The sequence below is a fragment of the Monodelphis domestica genome, chromosome 1, assembly GCF_027887165.1.
Source record: "Monodelphis domestica isolate mMonDom1 chromosome 1, mMonDom1.pri, whole genome shotgun sequence".
In the NCBI taxonomy this organism is placed as follows: Eukaryota; Metazoa; Chordata; class Mammalia; order Didelphimorphia; family Didelphidae; genus Monodelphis; species Monodelphis domestica.
In genome coordinates, this window is record NC_077227.1 from 102,754,261 (window position 1) to 102,780,166 (window position 25,906).

At 38.2% G+C, this 25,906-nt stretch overlaps 1 protein-coding gene across 4 annotated transcripts in view; it reads right to left on the reverse strand.

Annotated features, from left to right (window-relative positions):
* Positions 1–948: 948 nt before the first annotated feature.
* Positions 949–25,906, reverse strand: part of VTI1A (vesicle transport through interaction with t-SNAREs 1A) — a 447,185-nt gene continuing 422,227 nt past the window's right edge. For 2 of the 4 annotated variants that reach the window (XM_001368344.4, XM_007479003.3), the window contains one exon: positions 949–3,774. In XM_001368344.4, coding sequence (XP_001368381.1) covers positions 3,681–3,774 — 94 coding nt within the window. In that variant the 3' untranslated portion in view covers positions 949–3,680. The remainder of the gene's footprint in view (positions 3,775–25,906) is intronic. The other 2 variants (XM_016432630.2, XM_016432626.2) reach the window with 1 other exon arrangement.

Here is a 25,906-nt window from a genome sequence, read left to right on the forward strand (position 1 = left end):
TTCCAACAGTACCCAGAGCTCTGAGTGGAAAAAAAAAATATTCAGTCAGATGATAGCAAGAGGCTGCCGAGGTACCACATGACACAGCTAATGTTTAAATAATAATAATAAAAAAACCCGCGATAAACAAATCATTAGCCCTTAACAGTTGTTTAATGCAATTTGTTAATGAACGTAATGGTGGGGACTAATAATGAAAGAAAATAAAAACGTCTAAACAGGCGCCAAGTTGCCGGTGATGCGCAATTATTTCCTTGTCAAGTTTTTATGATTTAATGAGCTCCTCTGGGACTGACGGCTGTCAGTCAGTCGTGACTTTTTGACACCATTACAACTTCAAATACAGCAGCAGGCAGGCTGTTTTCCTCGGATTTGAAATACTGAAATGATCTGACAGTTTTAAAGAAAAGATGTGCAAAAAAAAGGAGAAAGAGAGAAAGAGAGGGGGAGAGAAAGAGAGAGAGAGAGAGAGAGAGGGAAAGAGAGAGAGAGAAGACAGTTTCTGTTTCTTTCTTTCTTTTTTTCCTTTTCCATGGGGCAGGCAATCTTTGGATGCTGTTTGGTAATGAAAACCCAATCACTGAGGTCATTATCTGATGAGGTTTTTTGGACCGGGCAGGGTTTCTTCCTCTTTATTTCTTTACTTAATGATAACCCTCAATGGGTTTGCCCCGCATGGGATGGTCAGAGCTGCACAATTTTGTTCACCATTAATTTCTGCCTTTGAAGCTCGGGGCTCAGAAGCAGGAGCAAAGCAAACCCCCCACCAAGCTAGTTCCAAAATAAGACAATCCAGCCTGCCTTAAACAGAATAGCAAATGGCCTTCCAGCCCCGGGATGGGAACTGACGTCAGGCCCACTGCATTTTCAGATATTTTTCCTCAATGTGGAGCATTTAAAACTCTTTAAAACTTAAGCGTCTTTAATTAAATTGCTTTTGATTCTGGATCAGGGTAACAGCGTTTTATTTATTCTGTCAGGGAAATGGTTTAGTCTGCATGAATTTTACACAGTAATATGCCCCCCCCCCCTTCCTTCTCCCATGCATCATTTCCAACAAAGGCAACCGACATTAGAAACATTCGACTCTTTGAGGCTTACATTTGTAAGTACTTAGAATCATTCACAGATCCAAGACCTGCTTCAAATTTGACAAGCTACTTCCGGCAAATGTGGGAATACCCGAATCTGGGGAGGGGTAGGAGGTGAGGGAATATGGCCTCTGGGGGGGTACTTTCCTTCTCAATTGCTCCAACATCCACTTAGGGGTCATGTGGGGGGAGTTGATGGGATTCTCTAAACCTACTTCCTCCCAACTCTCCCTAGAGACAAATGGGCTTGCCTTGCCACAGGGGGTCATTACAGGAGTAGATGAAAGTGGAGCTGGTGGGGCGTGTCTGTTCAACTTTGACACCCCATTCCCAAAGTGCAGAAAATGAAATTTGGGCAACAGGATAGTGACATGGGCAAACGGCACCAACTAACTGATAAAGGGGAGATACTTGCAGAAAAAAACCAAACCAACTGGCCCTCGGAAAGTTAGCCTAATATTCATTTCCCCTCTCTCACAGCAATTACTTCCACATGAACTGTAGGTTTAAGTAAAATATTTTAGAGCCGAAAAGTCTAGATTATAAAATTGATTAAGCTCAGTTGGTGGATGCCAGAAGTCACTGCTGGGTATGGGAGCATGATTAGGTAACTAGATAACTAGATGTAAAGAACAACAGATCTGAATGAACACTAGAGGGGACGTTCTATTACGGCCATGCTATTAGTGCTCTGAAACAGGAAGGAGTGTTTTTAAAAAGTGATTTCTGCAATGTTTTTAGTGCTTACAGATTTTTGTTATCTGAATAAAAGATTCATGACCAGATGGATCCCTAAAGCAGATAGGAAAATTAACACAGGCTCCCATTCCTTCTCCAGGTCCCACTTCACTCCATCTTATTCCCTCACCATCATTCTAAAGGAAAGGCTGCAGCTTTATTTACACAATACTAAATGATTTATTGAAACACATGCATGCCCTAACCTGCTTAGATAAGTACCATTTCTCCGGTGAATTTCACCATCCTTGTATCCCTGCATTTCCTTTCTGAACGGTAATAGTTCTCTTCTGAGTTGGGTTGGAAAAAAAGAAGGCAAATGTTCCAGCCAGGTGATTGCTGGCCAGGCACACAAGTTATTAAACATTTTTATGAGAGACAACAGGTTTGATTTCGAGGTCTTCGAAGCTTCCAATTATATTCAAAGGCTGCCCTAGAACCCAAAGCAGCTTAGGAAGCTGTAATAAAAACACCTTTTGCTTCATGGCTGGGAAAAACAAAAAACAACAACAAACAACCAGCCTCCTAATCTTTGCTTGAAAAACTTGAAGCCTGACTATAAATGAACTCATTTCTACTGCAATCCCCAGTACTTCAGAAAAAGAAATCTAAAATCACAAATAAAATTACAGATTTGAACAAATATCCAATCCAGGAAGGTTTTGATAACATCGGTTAGTCAAAGAACCAGCTAACCTCCTCTCCCTAACCCCTGCACTCCCCTCCTTTTTTGTATTCTGCTATAACTGTTTTCAAGGAGGTTAGTGGAGATTTCAGGTAAAGTTTATTCAAGTCTTTCTTACTGTAGAACATCATCATATTTATAATCACATTTGAAATTTCACACTAATGGAGTCATGTTCTCCCTCTTATTGAAATATTCATGTTCTTTTTACATACGGAAATAGATATGGAGAGAACCTTGTCAGACCTTTTACTTATACTAGGGGCTGTGTTTGGCAGCACAAATATTAAAACTGGAAGGATAGAGAGATGATTAAATTGGTCGGGAATGCCCAAGTCACAATTAAATGTTGTGCAAGGCCTCATCTTGCTAGTAAATATGAGGAAGTTGGAGCTCTTACAGAGCAAAGAAACACTTCTCACAGCCAGTAATGAAAGTTGTAAAAAGTGGATATTAGGCAATTTTAGTAAAAAATATATTCAATAGAAAAAGAGGGAAAGCTGTAGGTCAATTTACTACATGGTCCACATTCCACAGCCTCCTTTACAATTAAGCCAGAGAGGTTGGTTTCTTCTTTTTTGTTTTTCTTTTCTTTTCTCTCATAAACTAGGTTGATTCTCAGGAGAAACTCACTTTCTTCATCACCTGATTTCTTCTTAACTTTGTACATTAGGACACCACACAAGGGCATATATGACAACGGGGTCTGACAAACAGTCTGACACCCAACAAAAGCTGACAGAAGCATTAAATAACTTGTGTCTTCTTCCCTCCCTGCTTCCCCCATTCCCTTAATCGTGACAACCCTCTCCCTTTCTCCCCCCCTCCCCCCAAACAACTTGGCCTTTTCTGTTTTCACAGGCAGGATAAAGAATTTAACAAATACTATTTTGATCACTCAGTGAAATTTTTTCAAGTCAAATACTAAGCTTCCCAAAAAATATCTCTGTGAAGACATCAGCAGGAGGGGAAATCGCCCCACATGCAATCAAGAATAGAAAACATCTTTTACACTCCTTGCACCAAAGTTGAACAGCGGCAAGAGTGGGGGGAGGAGAAAGGGGCACTCGGGCCTGTCAGTGCAAAGGGATGATTCATGTGACCACTTTGTCTTAATTACTCAGAACAAGGCGTGTGGTGCTGTGTATCAGGGAAGAGCAGATACATCAGTGTCCTTTGACAGAAATAAAAATAGCCGTCAGGATGGTGAAGACCACGATGATTGCCAGGATAACCACCAAGATACGGTTTTGGATAATCCTAGAAAAAAAAAGCAAAGAAAAAGAAGAGGAAATCAATCAGAGAAACTGAAACAACATTTGGCAAACCACATAGAAAAGAAAAGACAAACTTGTCTAATCAAACAGTGAGGGGGAAACTGGTCCCTAGATACCTATAAAAGGGACGTGTGTGTGTGTGTGTGTGTGTGTGTGTGTGTGTGTGTGTGTGAGAGAGAGAGAGAGAGAGAGAGAGACAGAAAGAGAGACACCCACACACACATACACACAGAATGAGAGAGGGGGGCATTTATGATGTCTGTAGTTTGGGGACTTTACAAATTACAATACAAATGAATAACTTCATAACGATTTTCAAATGATGAGCTGCAACAATAGTGATAACACCAAGTGATGAGCTGCAACGATGACACATAGAAACACTTGCTGCAAGCTAAGTAATGCAAAAACTTTTCTGGGATCTGACTGCAATGTAGTCTCTTAAGTGATCAAGGGACCCACGTCATTTTCTCTTTTTAATATAATATGTGAGACAAGGCTCATTTTTAGCGGAGTTTCTTATTAAGGCAAAAGATTCCTAGGAAACTCACGTCAGGGAGGTACTTACCTGTACAAAAATACCCAGCGAAAAGTATAAAAGGAAGTTTCAAAAAAAAAAAAAGATAGGGATAAAGAAGCAAGTGTCAAACTGTGAAGCTTATGTTGTAAAAGCCTCATCTGTCACTGGAGTGTCGTACACATTCTGTTATGCTGGGAAGGAATGTTACATTTGTTCAGTAGCAAAAAGATGGAAATTAGCAATAATTAAAAAAAAGATTGTGGAAGTCCAAAAGCTGGATATCATTCAACATTTGTTGGAAAAACCTTTATCTGTATAAAAATAATTTGAGAGTCTACTGCACAACAACTAGTCAATTGAGAGAATCTAAGTCTAGGTGAAAAGGGACTAACATCCAAATATGCCTGAATGAACTGACTTCATAATTTACTACTTTGTTCTTGAAAAAGATCCCAATATCATAATGTTTCCTCAAGACAGGGAACTTGAGCCAGACACAGCCTGATGTATTCTCACAGAACCTCAAAGAAATAGAAGGAACAGTAGCTGTTTAAACTTCCCTCTTTGCATCACTCTTACACACTCACATAGACACACACACAGACACATACATACACCTCCTAGCAAAAAGAGAAACCCTGCCCTTTTGTAGTTTCCACCTGGCGTTTAAATAAATCCTCCAATTTAAGGAAGACAGTTTTTTCATGCAGTCCATAAATTTATCTACTTATGTATATTCAAAACTCTACATAGATTCTGGATGAATGAATGTGTTGTATGCAGCAATAAGTTAAAATACAGTTTTATCCAACTTCAACTCCCCTTTTTCTACCTCTGCCTCTCCCACTACAATCCCCCCCCCCCAAAGTAAATGGATGGATGAAAACTGTCACATCAGACAAACATACTCCCTTGTGACACTCTAAAAGGACTAGCTCTCTATCCTCCTGACAGGTTACAAAATGATCACATTTGCTGACACGTCTTCCGCAAAACTGCTTTAGTGCTTGTGTCCACTCTCCTCGCAGGAGATGAATGGCCTGTTTTGTCCTCATTTATCACTTAAAGCTCAGCCAAGATCTGTCTCGTTTATTTCTCCCTTCCCCACTAGAAAGGCTACGCTAAGACATTAATTCTTTGCGATGACAGCTAATTCAGACTTAACAGGACATATTTACTCAGCCAAAGGAAGGTATGAGCGATTCTTTAAAAAAAAAATGTAATGCTTAGCAAAGAGAATCTGTTTTTATAGATATTGGTTCTTATAAGTTTGGCAGCTCAAATTTTCACCTGGACTAGAATTCTTTTTTGGTGCATATGTCTTCTGAGAATGGGCTTGGGAACACACTATTTCCCTCAGTCTCTGTGGGAAATAAGATCTCTTGTTTTCCCAGAAAGTTACTGTGTGGCTGGCTTGCAAAGGCAATCGGCAAAATTGGAACTCAGCAGTAAACTAGATTAGAAGCATGAAAACGCTTTAAAATTCTGCCCTAAGTAATATACAGTAATAGGTCTCTTGTATAGTTTGGTTGACAACCATTTTATTTGTGGGTTGAAGGCCTCAAGGCATCCATGATGCTAATTTACACAGGATTAACTCTGGGGAGAAACTTGTTTAATCTAAGGCATGTTTAGAAAAAAATGCATGCATAGGAATGCTTACATCCTCAGTTCTTCCTTGACCTGTTTAATTGTGTATCTTCATTTCCAGCCTCAAAGAAGATTCCATCCAGAGATCTCTCTTAAAGTCTCATATGTTTAATTCATTTAGGGGACACCTGATCTGAAGATTATATATTCTGTCTCTACTTTTCAGAGGCTCACAATGAGACAACAGAATAACCAGTATGAAACCACAAACCTGTAAATTAGTATTTCTATTAAAGCAAGAGTAGAAGAAATGTAAATATATATGTATCTATATGTACATAAATACTTCATGGGTCTGTGATTTTGTCAATGTGGTTACTTCCTTCATTGACAGATCACTATCCTTCTATTATTTGGTAAATAGTCTGTAAGAATCCTTACAAAATGGCAGATTGTAGCCCACTTCTGCCTTCTTATCCTATGTTTTCTTGTTCATGTCCTCCTTTAAATCCATTACTGAAGGCTTAGCCTATACACTGGAAGGCTTTTACTAGGTCCCTTGATATCACACAGGTATCTCTGCAGAATGTGGGTTGTCCACTTGTTATCTCTTGTTACCTGATTGGCCTACTTCTTTTCCTGATCATAGATGATATTTCTTACTTCTATATACACCTGGTAATATGCTGAAGCTTATATGCCATGCATCTCTACATTGCCCTTTGGGTGACCCAAAATTTTATCGCCTTGGACACTTTTCAATTTATGATCTTTAGTCGTAGAGCAGCTAAGTGGCACATTGAATAGAGTATTGAGCCTGGAATCAGAAAAAAGCAGAGTTCAAATCTAACCTCAGAAACATACTAGCTGTGAGACCCTGGGCAAATCATTTAACTCCTGCCTACATAAAACTGGAGAAGGAAATGACAAACCTCTCCAGTATCTTTGCTAAGAAAATCCTATGGACAGTTGGTCCATGGGGTCATGAAGAGTCAGATGAGCCGAATGACTGAATAACAACAAGAAGTCATTGAGCATCAGTGGAAGAATCTTGGATATTAAAAATGATTGGATTTTGTTTTAGGGAGAAGTTTGAAAAGTATCACACAATTTTCCAGAAGCAATCTAGCATGCTCTCTTCCTCTTATTTAATTGTGGGCTCAGTTTACTGTCCATTTGCAATGTCTGTTTAAGATGTATGTACTGATGGACCAGTTCTACGGGCTTTCCATCCACTGTATATCATAACTTGGACTGTAGACATCCATTTTTTTTTCTAGCATAGCTCCATTGGTCAAACTCTTAAGTGATTATGGTTCTTATTATAGAAAGTTCTAAAATATTCTGGGGTTTGATGCAGTGAACACAATGTCATAGCAAACAGCAGTATCTTAATTACCTTCATGTGTATAGACTCCCTTTTCTGGCTTCCAAACTAGATATTCTTTAGGCAGTGGCAAATATTTTTGAGGGCCCACCCTCCTACTTGTTTTGCATCTCAGTTGATGTTAATAATCAGAGAATTATTAAACAAAGTTAACTCTGCTATAGTATCTCTCAAAGATTCTTTTATGGTTGTAACCACATGGAATAGGAGACCCCTTCCTGGAGAAAAACCTCTATGGCAGTTTTATTTTTTTTGCTCAACCAAATGAAATGCTTTTAAAAAAAGAGCAAAAAAATGATGAGCATATTTAGATACTGTTATATTCATTTTAAAGTCATGTATGGCTGTAAAGATATAGAATGCTGTAAAATATAATTTGTGAAGGTTTTTTTGTGCCCTTTTGATATTGCCACTAACAATGACCTTGATATGGTATAAATGATTCTCAAAATGATTCTAGAGAATGGAGAAAGTAGGCATATATATTCATATTATTGATGTTTTGATGAACTTTTTGGCAATATTAATAAATAATTTTTCCTAAGCTTTTGGCATTGTCTTTTCTTTCAGATATGAGAAGTAGCATACTATAGTATAAAAAGTACATTGGCTTAAAAGTTAGTGATTGGAATTTCACATTAGCAGTTGGGAAGTAGGAATCTCACATTTAATGTTCATTTACTGCTTGGCTCATTTGTGGATGTCACAGCTTTGCTGGGCCTCAGTTTCAGCACTGTGAAAATTAAGAAAATGTACAGTAGGCTTCTTCTCACTTCAAAATCTATAATCCTAAAGTATTTGGGGAATTCATTCCTAATACCTTCAAAATGATGTCACTTTGGGTCAAGTATTTATTAAGTATCTCTAATATACAAACTACTGTGCTAAGCACTAGGGATACACAAAGGCAAAAATGAAAATTAGTTCTTCTCAAGGAGTTTATAAGCTAGTTGTTTTCTGTACCAACCCTCTGTGTTGTGCATATGGTCTAGTCCAGGTACCCTTTTCTTTTTCTTTTTTCTAGCCTTTCTTCTTCCTTTACTCCTTCCCTTCCTATTTTCATTCCTTCCTTCTTCCCCTCCTTCCCTTCTTCCTTCATTCCTTTGTTCCTTCCCTCTTCAATCTTCACATTAGGTTCTATGATGATGAGTCTAAATCCAGTATCATTTATGAAGAAAATGGCTTATTGTAGAAATCTTGAAATGAAATACATATCAAAGTTTAATTTTTAAAAAATCTTTAAGAGAGAAGATAATCTATAGTATATGAGCCAGAATTCTTGTATTCAAGTATTGCCTACCTGCACAACTTACTATATAATGAGCTGGAGAAAGCCACTTTACTTTTCTATACCTTAGTTTCCTCATCTGTAAAATGAGAGGGTAGGACTGGATTCGTTTATTTCTTAAGTACCTATTGTAGGCAGAGTCTCTGAAAGATGTGTGTATTTGGACTGGGGTGTAAGATAAAAAGGGTCAGGCGACATAGGTCCCTGCCTTTATACAACCTAGAATGTCTTTGTGAGATAAAACATAAGCATGCAAAAATTGCATGATAAATTCACTAGAGAGAAATAAAACAAGGTGTGCCTATGTGAAGGGCCAAGATGAGGATCTTCACCAGCTGAAGGCATCAAGGAAGAAATGATGGAAGACGTGGCATTTGAGTTGGGCCTTAAAGGCAGATGACTAGATGACTAGATGACTACTGGTTGCTTCAAACTCGAACATTTTATGGCTCTAAAAGAAGACCATATTTAAAAAAAAAGAATGAATTAAGTCTGAAAAAAGTGAATGTAATCAATCAAGATGCCATTTAGATTAGATGAACTCAAGATCAGAAGAAATAATCAATTTTTTTAAAGGCAGGGGATGGGCATTTATATCTAAACTAAAGATGAGCAAACCTGTGCAGATCCTGGAATGACAAGAAAAGGCTAAGACTTAGAAGGTACAAGACACCCCACCGAGTTTTGATTCTAGTTGAGGTGTCCTCCAAGATGATCTTGGATCTTAAGAGTTTAGGCTAGAGCAGTCCTGAAGAAAGGAAAACTGAGAATTGAGGGACCCTGAAAGAGAAAGAACAGTCAGGCCAGCTTGGAGTCTGGAACAATGGTTGGCATTGGCAGGGCCCATCTGTAACAAAGCCCACAGTACTGTCACAGCCAGACACTGCCAGTGGGTATTGCTGTAGGCAAAGCGGAAAGGCTTCTAGAGCCGGGAGGCTGAAAAGGGGGCTTCCCTGGATTATGAGAAAGTGGAAGTCTGAGGAGGAAAATCCAAAATGACTGAGTGTCTAACTTGGGGGAGAGAGAAAGGCAATAAAATTCAACCAGCTATTTTGAAAGAGGAGCTCCAACACCCCCTTTGAAAATGCAAAGTGTGTTTACCAAGTAAATAATTTAAGAAAGAATATACACTTGAAAGAAGACACCCATTGAAACAGCCAGGCTAAACTGCCTCAAGGCAAAAATTGGTGCATTTGCATGTTGCATTTTATTAAGTTAGCACACTGTAGCTTTAAAAGAACGCAGAGCCAAATTAAAAGGAATGTGTGACTGAAACATCAAGGATTCTCCAAGTTTACATTATGAATCATAGTGCTGTTGATACAAGATGAATTAACCATTTACTTTGAGGCTGCACTCACTGAATCCTGTAGAAAATCCCGATCTGATCCCCGTGTGGAACTGAGGAAAGAGGCTAATCTTTCTATTGCAAAGCTCTCTTCTTTAGTTAAAAAACAAGCTCAAGAAGAGCTGGAAGAAGGCAATCTAGAAGACCTGCTCTGGTATGGACAGTTCAGCAGAGAAGAAGAGGCTGCACCTACCAACTCTGCCTCTAGGAGTCCAGCATACCTTAGGGGTCTGAGAGCAGGCCAGCCATGAGGTCCTTTCTGGTTTAAGTTCATTACTTTGTCCAAGTCTGGCTAGAGCTGCTATCTTTCCTTTTAGGACTTTGAAAACAAGGATGATTGCTCTTTGTTTGGAAAATCTTGACTCTCTTCTCTGGCATGTTTGGTCACAACACCTAACCTTTGGCAGAAGAGTGTCCAAAGCTCCCCTCAGAGGCATCTGTGCACTGATAAACCAGGTTCACTTGCAGCAAATCACTCTCCCTCTTCCATGTCCCCTGGCCTCCAAATCAACTTCCCTTTCTGAATATGTGCACTCCTCTGGCTTGGAGGCCCTACTGAGGTGATATTATCTGTCTTTCTACTCACCCAAATATCTGTGGACAAAGCCTGCTCCATCCTTTTCCTCCTGAGTTAGAAATGCTACTTGTAGACAAGAAGCTATTTCAGCAGAAGCTTATTATCAAGCTTACATTAAGGATGCCAGTGGTGTCTAAACCCTTTTACAAGTTTGCATTCATTAGCTGCAGAGTGCACGACATCTATGCAGGTTCAACGTGATGTCTTGTACATGCCTTCCTGTCTGACTGACCAGCATTGAATAATGATGGCTTGCCATTTAGGGTCTGACAGCACCATAGCGATTATCATGAAAATGAGCAATCCTGGGGACAGGGCATAAGCTTTGGGGCAAAGGAGTCAGTATACACTCCTCTCTGGGTGCCTACCTGAAAAGAAATACTATGCAGGTTCCAAACAAACTCAACTATGGGCACTGGTGTATCCACCATCAAGCAATTTCAATTTGGGATTTTCAAAACAAGGCATCATTACAGCTTCAGCACTATGACTGCCGATTCCAATGTGCACTATTTACAAATATATTTACAAGGTCTTCCATGAGTTTTTGGTTTAGGTAGGGCTATTCAAAAAGCAGTGACCAGAACTAGTGAAATGCTGTAGATGGAATGAAGTCCTTTAGATTTAGAGTCAACTGAGAACTGAGATGAAAATGAACACAAAAGTTGACTCTCGGATTATACAATGTTCCCTTTTATCAGGTGTATATATAGATGACTAGTTATGAGAAGGATTCCTGGAATTAAGGCATATCTGCTCCCAGGCTTGCATGGAAGCAATTATGCCTTAATTTTATCTCTGATTATAGCCAGCATTTTTATACTGACTTGCATCTTCAGACCCATGGAGTTCGTTCATTTTATCATTACCCTAGAAAGGAAGTATGACATAGTGGAAAAAACTGTGCCCTTTAAGACTGAAGATCTGGCTTTCAAATCTGGCACTGCCTCTTATTAGTTGTGTGGTGACCTTGTTTAAGTGCTTGATCCCTTTGGGCCTCTCTCACTTCTAATATGAGGAAGTTGGAGAAGTTGATTTCTAAGGTTCCTTTCACCTCTGAAAGTCTATGGTTTTCCCTAACACTTTGAGAAAAGGGACAGTATTCTATGTGTTTTCTGGTCTTTGTCTCCCTAGACCAGGGGTCCCCAAATTATGGCCGGTAGGCCACATGTGGCCCCTAGAAGCCATTTATCCAGCCCCCACTTCCAGAAGGGGCACCTCTTTCATTGGTGGTCAGTGAGAGGAGCACAGTATGTGGCAGCGTTGCAAAGCGCAGTGGCACTCACATACAGTACTACTTCCGGTGACATAATCCTTTATGTGACACCTTGATCTGAGAGTAACTGAATGAGAATGAGGCACCATGCAAAGGATTATGTGGCTGCCCAATGGAAGAGGTCAGCATGGTGATCAGGGATCTGGGGAAGGGGATTCCGCACTGTGTATACTGCTGCCAGGTATAGTGGTGGCAGTGATGGGACTGTGCAAGGTGTAACAGGCCCATCACAGCCAGTGCTGCAGCCTCCGCTATCCCAGACAGCAGTGTTCAGTTTTGTTCATAGATTTTTTATGGTCCGGCCCTCCAGCAGTCTGAGGGACAGTGAACTGGCCCCCTGTGTAAAAAGTTTGGGAATCCCTGCCCTAAACAGTGTTAGGCACATAATAAAAGCTTGACAATGAAGCTAAGGGTTTTTAAAAATCTTATGGGGGGGGGGGCATCTGGGTAGCTCTGTGGATTGAGAATCAGGCCTAGAGATGGGAGGTCCTAGGTTCAAATCTAGCCTCAGACACTTCCCAGCTGTGTGACCCTGGGCAAGTCACTTAACCCCCATTACCTAGCCCTTATCACTCTTCTGCCTTGGAGCCAATACACAATATTGACTCCAAGACGGAAGGTAAGGGTTTAAAAAAAAATCTTATACCTTACTTTAAAAATAATAACAACATTGAGGCCGTCATTTATATAGCAGTTTAAGGTTTACAAAGCACTTTACATATTTCATTTGATCAAGTACATTATTCTTTTGATGTTGAGAAGGTAATAATCTTGTCAGACAGGCAGTGTGGAGAGGCTCAATGGACTTGCTAAATGTCACATAATGATTAAGTAGCAGAATTGGGACACGGGACCAAGTCTTCTGATTCCAAGTCCAATATTGTTTCTCTTATCCATCCACCTAAGGCTGGGCTTATTTGGTTACAGGTGGAATGAGAAGTGGCCTAAGTGGGTGATTTGAAAGGAGCCGAAAGGTCTCTGGCAGAGGATCACGGAAATTCCCACATTACTCATGCCTTTGGGTTATGACACCAAAGGACCTGTTGAAATGTAAATGCTGCCATAGCACATATTAAGCCATTAACTAGTCATTAATATCTAGCTCAAATTAGTTCATCAGGTTAGGTTAGGGCTCTGAGGGAAGGGGATACAGGGTAGGAAAATTTTGATGTTGCTGGGGTGGAGTCTGACTATTCACTTGGAAGGGGAACCATAATAGGTGACTGATGACCTAGACTGAAGACACTCAACTCTCTATAGAGAAAAGAGAACAGCGATAAAAGAAAGGCAAAGGGATCAGGCAAATGCCATCTAGTTTCCAAATTTGTGGAGAGCTAATTGGTCTGCTCTCCCTCTCACTATGTGGACTACAATTCTACATTACACAGAACAAAGGCATGCTCAAGTCCCTGCCCTCTAGGGGCTTACTGGGTTGGAAGAAAAAACCAGAATAGCAAGGAAACAACTAAAGTTATAATTATAGCCATTCTAATAATAAGGCAATTTGTTCTATGCCCATAATCCTGGATTTTCTGTGGTGTGACCTGGAGCAAGTCACTCTGTGACACTCAGCATTCAAGTTTCCTCTTCAATAAAATGAGCCAACTCACCTACCCACAGGGGAAGGAGGATTAACTAATTAAAGATTATAAAGCATTTTGAAAAGGTAAAGCCCTTTTAATACACACACTAATACTACTCTCAGAAAAGGCTGAAAAGAAAATGCCAGCTCAGGAATGGTAAGATTCACAAGCCAGCTCAGTCTCAGGGAAGCTGAGGGCAAGTAATCAGAGTATTTCATAGAAGTAGTGCTCAGTTTGTGGTGCCAAACTGGCCCTTCCTTTCATTGGGCGGGATCCTCCTTCCCACAGATTGGTATCTGGGTTTTGAGTTGCAGGCACCATTCCAGCAGGGCTGATTTTTTTTTCCCTCTAAGATGGAAACAGCTACATCAAACAGGAGAGAAGAGGCATCCTATTGGCTGGAACTGATGATACCTTTTCAATCTGGTATGATAGCCAAGGAAGAACTGTCAGAGACCATTCTGATAGGTTTTGATGAAGGATGTGTCATTCCATTATACTCTACATTTCCAAATGTGTATAACACACTTCAATGCAGGTACTATGACTACCACCACCATTAGAGTTGGACTTGAGAATAGGATGGCTAGGGAAATTGCGTCTTCATAGGATGTTCTTTAACATAACATTATGATGGACTGATCCAATCAGAAACCTTGGAAGCTCTTATGGGTTAAGGATTCACATATAATCCCCTCATTTTTAGGGAAGGAAACTGAGAACCACTGAGAAGTCCCGGAGCTAGATAACGACAGAGTTACATAAAGAACCAAGGTCTCCTTGTTTTTAACCCAGCACAATATAGTAATCATATTTCTTTGTTTTCAACCTGCCCTTAAAAACATAGATGCCTTTGTCAATAGATAACATTTAGGAGAAAGAAACAAGAAATAGACTAAGAAAGACCACACAGATCAGGCTGTCACAAATCATTCAAATATTTACTAAGTACTTACTAATGGGTAAGGCATCACCAGATGTCACCTATTCTACCTGTTGCTGAGGTCCATCAAACATACCTTCCTACCTGGGGAAGGAGATTTAATAATCGCCAAAGACAATCCATCTCAAAATTTAATAGCTTTTCTTGTCAAAGGAGCAACAGATGTGATTTAAGTTGGATATAAAGAAGTTTCTGACATAACAAAAAGGGCTTTAGGGAGGGTAGTGGCTATCACCTTGGGAGGGGAGGTTGCGGAATCTGGACGTATGACTTCATCAGTATGAGAAACTCTTAATATAGAAATTCCCTCTACTGATAAGTGGGCAATTCATCTGTCATGTATAATCTTAGAGAGTTTCCTGGATCACTGGGAGGTAAAAACATCAGTTTCTTAGTCACAGTGCCGATACATTATCAGAGGCAGTCCATTAGGTCATATTAAAGAAAATTTAATTGATTAAAAATTAAATTAATTTTAGAATAGTAATACATAATAGGGAGTTTTTTCTCTATTGTGTTTTGCTATTTCTTTAATTTTGGAAAAACTTGGGATGACCTATATGAAATTATGAAGAGTGAAATGAGCAGAACCAAGAGAACATTATATACAGCAACAGAAATACTGTTTGAAGAATGATTTGTTCACTTCCAGAGAAAGAATTGATAGTAAATAAAACATAGTCTATCTATACATATATCTTTTTGTCAAATGATGTCTTCTCTAATGGGGAGAGAGAGGGAGTTAACTGGGTATCTAAATGTAACAAACAAATTAAGACAACAAAATGGAATATTTAGAAAATCTACTTTGCTATGATTATATAATAGTAACAATATTAATAATATATTCATTGAAGGTCTTCAAGCAGAGGTCAGATGATCACTTTTCAGAAATGTAAAGGATACATATTGGATTAGAAAACCTTTTTACTACTCTCCAAATCTGAGATGATCTCAGGTTTACATTTTTAGATTGGGAAGGGACCTTAGGGGTCATGTAGTATATTCCTTCATTTTACAGATGAAGAAATTGAAGGCCAAAGAAGTAAAGTAATTTGTTATTGGGCAAACAGCTTATAAAAATGGCAGAGCCTAAGATTCAAACCCAGGTCTTTTGAGTCAAGATCTAATAGTCTTTCCATTGTATCACAAAAATGCTATATATAGTTCAGTTTTAGAACCATCTCAAATTCTATGATAAATTCAGTGCTTTAGATTAGTCTGTTGGCACCATTATTCCTAAATCCAGAGAATTATCTATGTATCTTCCCAGTTCCCTGGGATGCAAACTATATTCTTAAATGGTCAGTCTGGAAGTCTTGTTCTGCAATCATAGAAACTCTGAAAAATGTCCTGGAATTACAAAAAGTTGCCAGTTTATTAGCTCTATCTGGGTCAGAAAGCATGTCATAGTCTTTGTTTCTTTCCCAGGAACCAGTAGATGCTTACAATTGTTGAACTGAATAGTTGAAACCAACTCAGTAGAGATTGAAAAGCCCCTGAAGTGAGTGATAGCTTAAGGAGCTTTATATACTTCAAAGATGTGTAATTTTGTTGATGAGAGCACTCCCTCCACTTTCAGGGATTTCAAACCCTCTATAATTTTTATTTTGAGAGTGGCTGTGGCCAAAAAAATTCATCCCGCTTCAGCTGACCTCATAATGAGCCTCTTGGAACTTAGTTAGACTGGACCTTGGACAATAGTAGGACAAGTTATCATCGAGTTCACATCTGGAGCCTTGGCAGTTTGGTAAGACCACAGTCCACTGGCAAAATCTTTTGAGAAACACTTTTACCCTACAGTGTGGCATCAGTACAGGCTTTTTGTGGAGGAAGAGGCACAACAGATATTTATAATTTTCAATTAAGTGGCATGTTTCACTTTTCTTTCTTTCTTTCTTTTATTTTAATTTATTTTAATTTGGTCAATTCCAAACATTATTCCTTGGTTAAAAAAATTATATTCTATTCCTCCCTCCCCTCCCCCACCCTTCCTATAGTCAAAGTGCAATTCCACTGGGTATTACATGTTATCTTGATCAGAACCTATTTCCATGCTGTTGATGTTTGCACTAGGATGTTCATTTAGGATCTATATCCCCAATCACATTCCCATTGACCCATGTAATCAAGCATTTGTTTTTCTTATGGGTTTCTACTCCCACAGTTTTTCCTTTGAATGTGGATAGTGTTCTTTCTCATAGATCCCTCCAAGCTTTTTTGATCACTGCATTGCCATTAATGGAGAAGTCCATTACATTCAATTGTACCACAGTGTATCAGACTCTGTGTACAATGTTCTCCTGGTTCTGTTCCTTTCACTCTGCATCATTTCCTGGAGGTTGTTCTAGTCTCCATGGAATTCCTCCACTTTATTATTCCTTTGAGCACAATAGCATTCCATCACCAACATATACCACAATTTGTTCAGCCATTCCCCAATTGAAGGGCATCCCCTCATTTTCCAATTTTTGGCCACCACAAAGAGCACAGCTATGAATATTCACTTGCTTTCTTCTGTCTCTTAACAGTTGTGTACATCCATTGTTGGTAATTTCATTAAGCTGTTCTAGTTTAACTCAAAGCAATCAGCTGGTCCTTACTCAAAAGACTATAATAGAAAAATGATATTCTTCTTTAAATCCATTATTTCTGGGGCACTGACAGAGTGGTTTTGCAATTCAATTCGCTGTAATTTTAGAATATTGTTTTTGTACAAGCATATATGTTTTAAAATATTCTACAATGGGTAAAAGTCCTGAGGGGGAAAAAATCTAGGTATTCTACAGGATTTAATAAATTAAATCCTCTTGTTCAAATAGAAAAACCTCAATCCTTTGTTAGCTAAGTAACCTTGGGAAAAGACAAAGGTACCTGAGCTTACCCAACTATGAAATGGAAATAATTACATTTGTCCCATGCTTCCTCACAGTCTCTGTAAGGTTATGCCATTGTTACTGGGGCAAAAGCATATGTTCTCCAAGTTCTAACACCATTCTGACCCACAAAACCAAAGTACTTAGGGCAATGACTATACAATGGGTAAATGCCCAAGGAACGTCAACTGGATTGAACAGGTCAGACATTACAAAGAAAATGAAACTGGTTGTGCCTATCAGTGATACACAGAGCACAGGGCTTGTCAGCTAGACCTTCCAGGGGTCTTTTGCCTTTGGGCAGCCTAAGTCATAGCATTCTTCTCCTTGACATCTTGCCTCTCTGGGATTCAGGATTTGAAAAAAGACTGCCAAGAAAACAAGACAATGTCATTGTGGACTTACCGACTTGCAATGAAAATGGCTTCCAGATCCCCCACACAAATATTGGACAATGAAGCTGAAATATCACCACAAGAAAAAGCACCAAAATCACTGAATCATTCATTCCTCCCTCCCCCCATGTCTTGACTCACTTGTGATGCTTACCAAATTAGTGGTAATTTAATAACGCATTTGTGGCTAGTTAATGGCCATGTTCCTTTTACTTCACCCTATGGGTGGTTGTAGATCTTTGTTCAGAGTATTTAAAACAATTGCCTTAACGAGCCTAACCCCTTTAGAAAAGCTGAAGGCACCCACAGTCAACATTTCTGCAAAAAATGCTAGCTAGATCGTTACCAGGGCCACGGCCCTCCTTGAATGATAGCAAAGCATATTTGTGTGTATATATATTTGGTTTTTAGACACTATAAAGAAAAGAAAACAATCAGAGCTGAGGCCATTTCAGAGATGGCTCTAAAAGGACCTACTCAGAGATGGATAAAAATAATGAGAATCTTTCTGTCAGGAAAGATTTAGAAAATATCACTGGCATTATTAAAATTTAATTTTTTACTCGGCTTTTTGGTTCCCCTTTTCCAGTGATAATGAGCGGGACTGCACACCTACCTCCACATAGCTAGTACTTGTTTTGTGCAATAAATTCAGCCTTCCAGTCTGAAGACATTTCAGACAACAGTTTTGACTGCTATAGGCTTATTTTTCAACCTGTGCTGTGCTTTGAGTCTTCCTATAAAAACCAGTTCATGAGATAATTTTCCACAAGGCCAGTGGAACTAATAAAAATAAATTTTTGCCGAACTGGTTCAGAGAAATCCTGAGAATAGCCGAGGCAGAACAGCAAAAATTGAAGAAAAAAAAGATCAATGTATTCACTTAATGGTTTACCTGATAGAGAACTATCAAATTAGCTAACAGGAGATGCTTGGCTACAGTCATTTTCTTTTCAGCTTGTACAGTTCATTTTTTAAGAAACCAGAAATATCTTTTCTTTCCAGTGGTTGGAGACATTCCAGTATTATAAGTCTCCTTGGTGACCAAAGGGTTGGTGAAAACAGAGGATGGCAACATACTTATCAGACTCTAAGTTAAAAGACTAGCATCCACCCAAGGCTTTCAAAACCCTATTAAAGCAAGTCATCCTTACTTCTCTATAATGTGTAGAGAAGCTGGATTTTATGGAAATGTTTTGGGGTCATCATACAATAAAGTGGTGTTTGAGCCCCAAATTGATCCGAGGATCTCATTTCTTTGAGACTTCTGGAATAGCAGTGGTCTCTTGTGGGGCCAGTGGGTTTAAGAGTCAAAGGGCTGTGCTTGAATTCTGCATCTGCTAATTCCCTAGCTGTGTGACTTTAGGCAAGTCAACTTTAGCTCTTTAGCCCTGAATTTCCTCCCTTATAGAGGGAGAGTTTGGCTTTTATTTAGGCTCACAATTTTGGATCCTAAGGCAAACTTCATAAAACAGATTAGAGCAAGGCTAACCAAGTATACACGGAGCAAGCAAGATGAAAGGAGGTTTCAAATCAATTTTTGAAGACAAATTTAGTTGAGAGGATACCAGGCTCCATGGGAGAAGAGTCCCTAAAGGAATAAGACAGAGACTCCAAAAGAACACGAGGCCACTGCTGAGAAGACAATTTCTGATGAGAAAGGGAGGAACTCATCTTATTAACTTAACTTATTGTTAAATAAGAGCGAGGCCCAGTCATTTCTATACTGCTGAAAGGGTATAAAAGCTGTCATTGCCTTCTAAATTTTGGTGCTCTGGGACAAAGTTCCCCAACTTAGTTCTGGCCCTTTTGTACTACATGGTCTCTGAAGTCTCTTCCAGCTTTAAATTCTATAATTTTCTGTCATAATTTCTCCTATATCCAAGTATAATTTAAAGTGAGAATCATTTGTACAACATGATAGGAGATGAGAATTTGGGGGGTTACCATTCTAGTTCTCCAAAAGAGCTATCTAAAGAAGAAGTAGATTAGTTATTTTTCCTTACATTTGTTGCAACATAAATTTCATTTAAACACAATTTTAAACTAGGTAAGAGGTCAAAGGGATAAGAATATAATAAACTCATTTATTTGGAATGTTTAAGAATGGAAGAGGAAGTATATTATAGTGGAGTGAATGTTTGAAAGGGATAATGTATGTGAATATGCTTTGAAGAACACAAAGTTCTGTTCTAATGGAAGATAAGATTAACATCATCCTAATCAATTTTGGCTTAGATTTACTACACATGACACCTGACTATATTAAATTTTTTTTCAAACAACTGAAATAAATTATCTTCTTCCTCCTTTCTCCTAAATTCTGATCTCACATATCTACCTGCAAGAAGGTTAACTATAGCTGGGTATCCTGTTGGTGCTGCAGAATAGGCATAAACAAAACTGGAATCATAAGCAACCCTTCCCAAATCATTCCCTTCTTTTTTTCTTTTGTGGGTACCATTATTCATCTTTGCAATCACTCAGAGTCATTTATTCTTTCTTACCTTCATACTATATATATATTGAATCACTTGCTAAGTCCTGTGAAATCTCCTGTTGGAATATCTGTCATATCCATTCACTTTTTGTTTTTCACCCCAACTGCGACCATATTGGAGAGGTAGATGGGAGCCAGATTGTTGAGGGCTTAAAAATACCAAGCTGAGTATTTTGCTTTTTAATCCTCCAGACAATAGGGAGTCATTGAAGATTTGAGAAGAGAAATGACCTGGTCAAAACTTGTGTATTAGAACTATGAATGTGGGTCTCCTTATTCACATCCCAATTTAGTCAAACTGATTCACTTCCAATTCTTTCCTCATACACAACCTTCTACCTCCATGCCTTTGCAAAAACATCTTTCTCTGTTATGCCATCCCTCTTTTTTCCTTCCTTGTTGAATTCTTTTCTTCAAAGTACAACTCAGAAAAATAATCTCTATGTACCAAAGTATTTGTAGTAGATTAAGAAAAATACTCGAAAAGAACTAGAAACTAAGGAAGTGTCCATTACTAGGGAAGGGCTGAACAAATTTTGGCATAAGAATGTAGTGGATTATTATTTTGAATAAGAAATGATGAAAGAGACAGTTTCAGAAAAATTGGGGAAGACATATATGAACTGATTTCAGAGTGAAGTGAACAGAACCAAGAGTACAATCTATATGATAAAAACAATATTGTAAAGAAAAAACAACTCTGAAAAGCCGAAAACTCTGAACACTATAGTGACTAATGGCTATTCCATAGACTTTCAGAGCTAAACAGAAGAATTTACATTTAAAACTAGAGGCAACAGGGAGACAGTGGAGTTTATTGACTTGGTGAGTGACAAGGCCAGATCTGTGTTCAAGGAAAATCGTTCTGATAGTAATGTGTAAGTTAGATTACAATGGAGAGGGATTTGAGGCAGGAAGAATGATTAAGAGGTCATTCCAATTTTCCAGGTGAGGAATGATAAGTGCCTGATTTAAGGTGGTAACTGTATGAGTAAGAGAAGAGACTGGAGGAGAGTGGCTATAGAGGTAAGCAATGGCAAGATGCAGCAAGAGACTGGATATGCGGAGTGAGCAAGAGTGAGGAGTTCCATAGCTACCAATATGAGAGACCTGAAGAATAGTGATGAACTTGATGGCAAGTTTGGTAGAAGTGATGGTAGAATGGTAATATCTTTGGTGGAAGTAGGCAGTAAGTGGAAGTAAGTTTGGTAGAGGAGTAGAGAATAAAATAAATTTTGTTTTGGCTATATTTGATTTGAGATGTCTCTAGAAGTCTGAAATGTACTATAAGCAATCAACAGACTGCTAAATTGAAGCTAAAGAGAGAGACTTCAGCGCCTAATATATTGTCTAGGATTTAGTAGGCACATAATAATAATCATAATGATAATAATAGTACACAATTATATTGTATTTGAAAGTTCATAAGATGTTTTCCTCATAATAATCATATAACAAGTATAATTATTTACATTTTACAGATGGGAAAGGTGCTGCTCAGAAAGGTAATGTAACATCCATAGTCACAGAACTAATAAGTATCAGAGTTGGACTTCCAAGTCCAGTATGCTTTGTTGTTCTTTCCAAGATAGCACACTGCTTTTCATTGCCTAAGTGTTTGCTGAAGTGAAAATAAGATACAGTTAACACTAAGACTAAACTAAACAGTTTATTTGCATTTTTCTGTGACTCAGAATGAGCTTATGGGTCATGCGAAACTTCAGAGTCATCATTCCAAACATCAGTTAGCCTGTGCAATAAATTTTAGTTATTTGAGCTGTGCAGTTTAGATCCAGCTACTTGGGAGTCTGCTTAGAGTCTACTTTAATTCTTAAAGCAACAAGCACAGCTTGTTTTCTTGATAGACATAAGTTTGTTTATCCACTGAGGGGCAAAGATTATAAAACCTGTATAGTATCTTCTGGGTATATGAGAAATGAATGAGATAACAGTGACTGGAAAGACTAATATAACAGCCTAATATTTTTCATTATGGTCTCAGAAATACACCTGAATGCTTATCAAAGCCCTGGATCATTACTGAAGAAGGCCAGAATCATACTGATTTGCCAAACATGGTCCATTTTGGATTTTAAACACTAATACTAGAAAGGTTTATTTATTTATTTTAAAAGCATCTAATGAGATTTGTTGTTGTATTGGCAGCTTTGCACACCACTTTTATGCCTTTGGCATGATGTTGTTAGTCATTTCAATGGGAGAAACAGAAAAGGGCCTGAATGTAGGACTTCATAAGTCATTTAGCAAGGTCCTGCTACAAAAATATCATAATATACTCTGGAGATTATTCTAGGGCCAAAGAAAACATTGGTCAATATATGAAACTCAAAATGTGTCAAACTCTACAGCTAAAGGGAGCCGGTTCATAATGCCAATCCATACTTTTGAAAGCTAATGTGGCATGCTAACACTTCAACTTAAATCAAGACGAGGGCCCATGACATTGACACTGCCTTTCAGCAGATCATAAACAAGCACAAATCTGGGTTTCATGTACTAATCGGGAAGGTTTTCTAATTTACTTATCCTATCTGCCTGATATGGAGCTAATCTTCCCTCAGTGAACTCCTAATGCTGTTTGAAATAATCCGCTTACTGCTGGTCTGTCTTCCGCACTTTACATCAAATACCATGAGCTCCCCAGCCACAGCCAAAGCAGGAAGTAGTTGTACTTGTGCTGTCACTATGTTTCGGACAATTATTGGCAGATGCCACCACAGACACATGTATTTTAGGCTTTGAATATGTTAAAGGATGAAATATGGACTAAAGAGAACTAATTAACAGCTAAAAGCATAATCTAATAACTATTTTGAAAAAATAGAAACAGATGATTTTGTTTCCTCATACAGGTAAAATATTTCAGGGTGTTCATCCAGCAAATGTAATTATTATTGTCAACATTTAAACTTTGCTATAAAAATGTTTTTTGCTCAATCCAGAGAAATTTTGTGAACGCATATGCACAGTTAATGACAAGGCCCAAAGACTCAATTGATATGGGTAGACTAGTCAGTTTCAGTTGACTTGCACATTTTCCATCTGTTATTTAGTTTTTACATTTAAGAAGCACACAAAGAATTTTAGTGAATGGAATCCTTTATATTTCATTAGCCAATAATAAATGATTTCAGAGCCTTCAGGTGGAATTCCATTCCAGTTAAAAAAAAAAAAGTCACTTGAGGATAGGGGATTAATTTTTTTCTTCTTTTCCTAGCAGAGTGCTTTACCTATAGCAAATATTTAATCAATCAGTCAATCATCATTTATTAAGGCACTGTGCTTAATGCTGGGGATACAAAAAGAGACAAAAGACAGTCCTTGTCATCAGGAGCTTACAATCCTTTTCCCTCTTCTTTTTTAAAAAAAGTAATTAATTTGCTTGTTTGTTACTTTAAAGTTCCCAAGTATCTTTCTTCCACCCTTCCCTCCCAGCACTAGAGAAGTCATTATTGACCAAAAGATATATCTATATATCTATATATAAAACTACATATTGCTTGTTTGTATTTATCAGTTCTTTCTCTGGAGGTGGACATCCACAAGTTATTCATCAAGCAATATTTCTGTTACTGTGTATAATGTTCACCTGGTTCTGCTCATTTTGTTCTTTATAATAATTTTATGTAGGTCTTTCCATGTTTTTTTTTAAATTAACCTGCTCATTGTTTCTTATACTTTAGTAGTATTCCATTACAATCAAATGCCACAACTTGTTTAGCTATTCCCAATTGATGGGCATGCCCTCAATTCCTAGTTCTATGCCACCACAAAGAGAGCAGCTATAAATATTTTAGAACATATAGGTACTTTTCTTTTTTTTCCCTGATCACCTTGGGAAACATCTAATAGTAGTACTGCTGGGTCAAATAATAGAGTATGCAAACACATACAATGCAAGCTATTTACAAAATTAATAAGAAATGATTTAAAAAGAGAGCATACTAGAATTAAGAGGAATTAGGAAAGACTTCTTGTAGACAGGAGAATTTAAGTTGGGATTTAAAGGAAGTCAGGGAGATCTGTAGTTGGGAGTAGAGGAAGGAGAGCTTTACAGACATGGGAGATAGCCAGAGAAAATGTCCAGAGCTAGGAGGTCAGTTTTATTAGATAAAAAAGTACCTGCTGGGGAGTAAGATATATGAAAAGTAGAAAGGTGGGAGGGGGCTAGGATATGAAGGGCTTTAAATACCCAATAGAGCATTTTGTATTTGCTCGTGGAAGCTATAAGGAACCACTGGAGTTTGTTGAGAAGAAAGATGATATAATCAGATATATATTTTAGAAAAATCATTTAGACTGAACTAAATAGAAGCAATTTTGTGGAACTACTGAGGCAAGGGGGAAAACATGACAGTAATAAAAGTAATTGTAATAATAGTTGATTTTTAAAGTTTGCAAAGTACTTCACATACATTATTTCATTGGATTGTCACAATAGCCTTAACAATAGAACTATAATTATTCCTATATTATGGATGAGTCTGAGAGAGGTTAAGTGACATGTCTAACGCAATCCAGGTAGGAAATATTTGAAGCAGTATTTGAACTGAGATCTTCTTGATTCTAAGGAATCTTCTTATACTATCTATATCACTGAACTCAGAAGCTAGATAACAGGATTTCAGCATTAGCTCTGTCACTGCTTGTGACTTGTAATCTGGAAGAAGTCACATAAATTGTATGAGATTCAATTTTCTTAACATTAAAGGAATATGGCTTTTAAAGACCCTTTTAATTTGAGTTCTATATACCTAAGGAAGGCAATGGGGCATTATAGAAAGAGTGTTGGGTTGGGCAGCAAGAAGCCTATGTTGTAGTCTGGATTCTGCCATTAAATTTCATTGTGACCCTTGGCAATTCAATTCATCTCTATAAGGCTCAGTTTCCTCATCTGGAAAAGGAGGTAGGTAGGTGAGATCAGCTCCAACTCCTAACAGCTTAGCCATTCTATGATACCTATGAAATTTCGTTTTATTATAAGAGTATCTAAATGCAACAGGCCAGCAATGATGGGTGCAACCCCTTTCTTTAAACAGAAAGCATGCTTCAAAATATTTTTTCCACATTTTTTGAGGTTATAGAAGAGTAAAAAAGTTGTATTGTTTAATCCGACTTTATTGGAGTTTGCTCTTTTATTAGAGAACAGACTCAGAACAGTGATCAGTTAGGTATACGTGCCCAAAAGGGGGTGGGGGGAGGGCGGTGCAAAGAAAAGAAAAAAGAGGCTGCCTTCAAGGGCCTTGTGGAAATGTAGAAAACAAGCAGCGATATAGTCCTTTGCCAAACACTGTCATAAATTTTTTATTTGGCAGCTAACATTCTCACTAGTTTTCTTGGCAGCAATTGGGACCTTTAGCAAGAAAGGTGCAGGAGAAAAATACCTTGTTTAGAGATGTTTTCAACACTTTCTGGGATTTTTTCGAACTTCTGCCTCTAGCACATTTTTACAACTACAGTCTCCAATCACCTGATGAGTGGGTGGTGGTTTTCAAACTTTTTTTTTTTTAAACACAGACAGCAGCTTACTACCCTTCTCTGGCCTTCTGCTGGGAGTACCTCTCTCCATCTCTTTTTGGTTCTATGTATTTCAGAGGTACTCCTTTCTGTCTAGACGAAAAACTGAAAATATCAGCAAGAACCTTTCGTTGGGTCTGATTTTATCTATATCATATTCCCATATGACAGAGATAAGTGGAGAGGCAACATACTAATAGCTTTAGCATTTTTCTTTGGTGGGTCTTCTAAAAACAGGGCTCTTGTGCTATTCCTGGGCCAGGTTAGTGGATAGAAGATGATAACAACCATGAG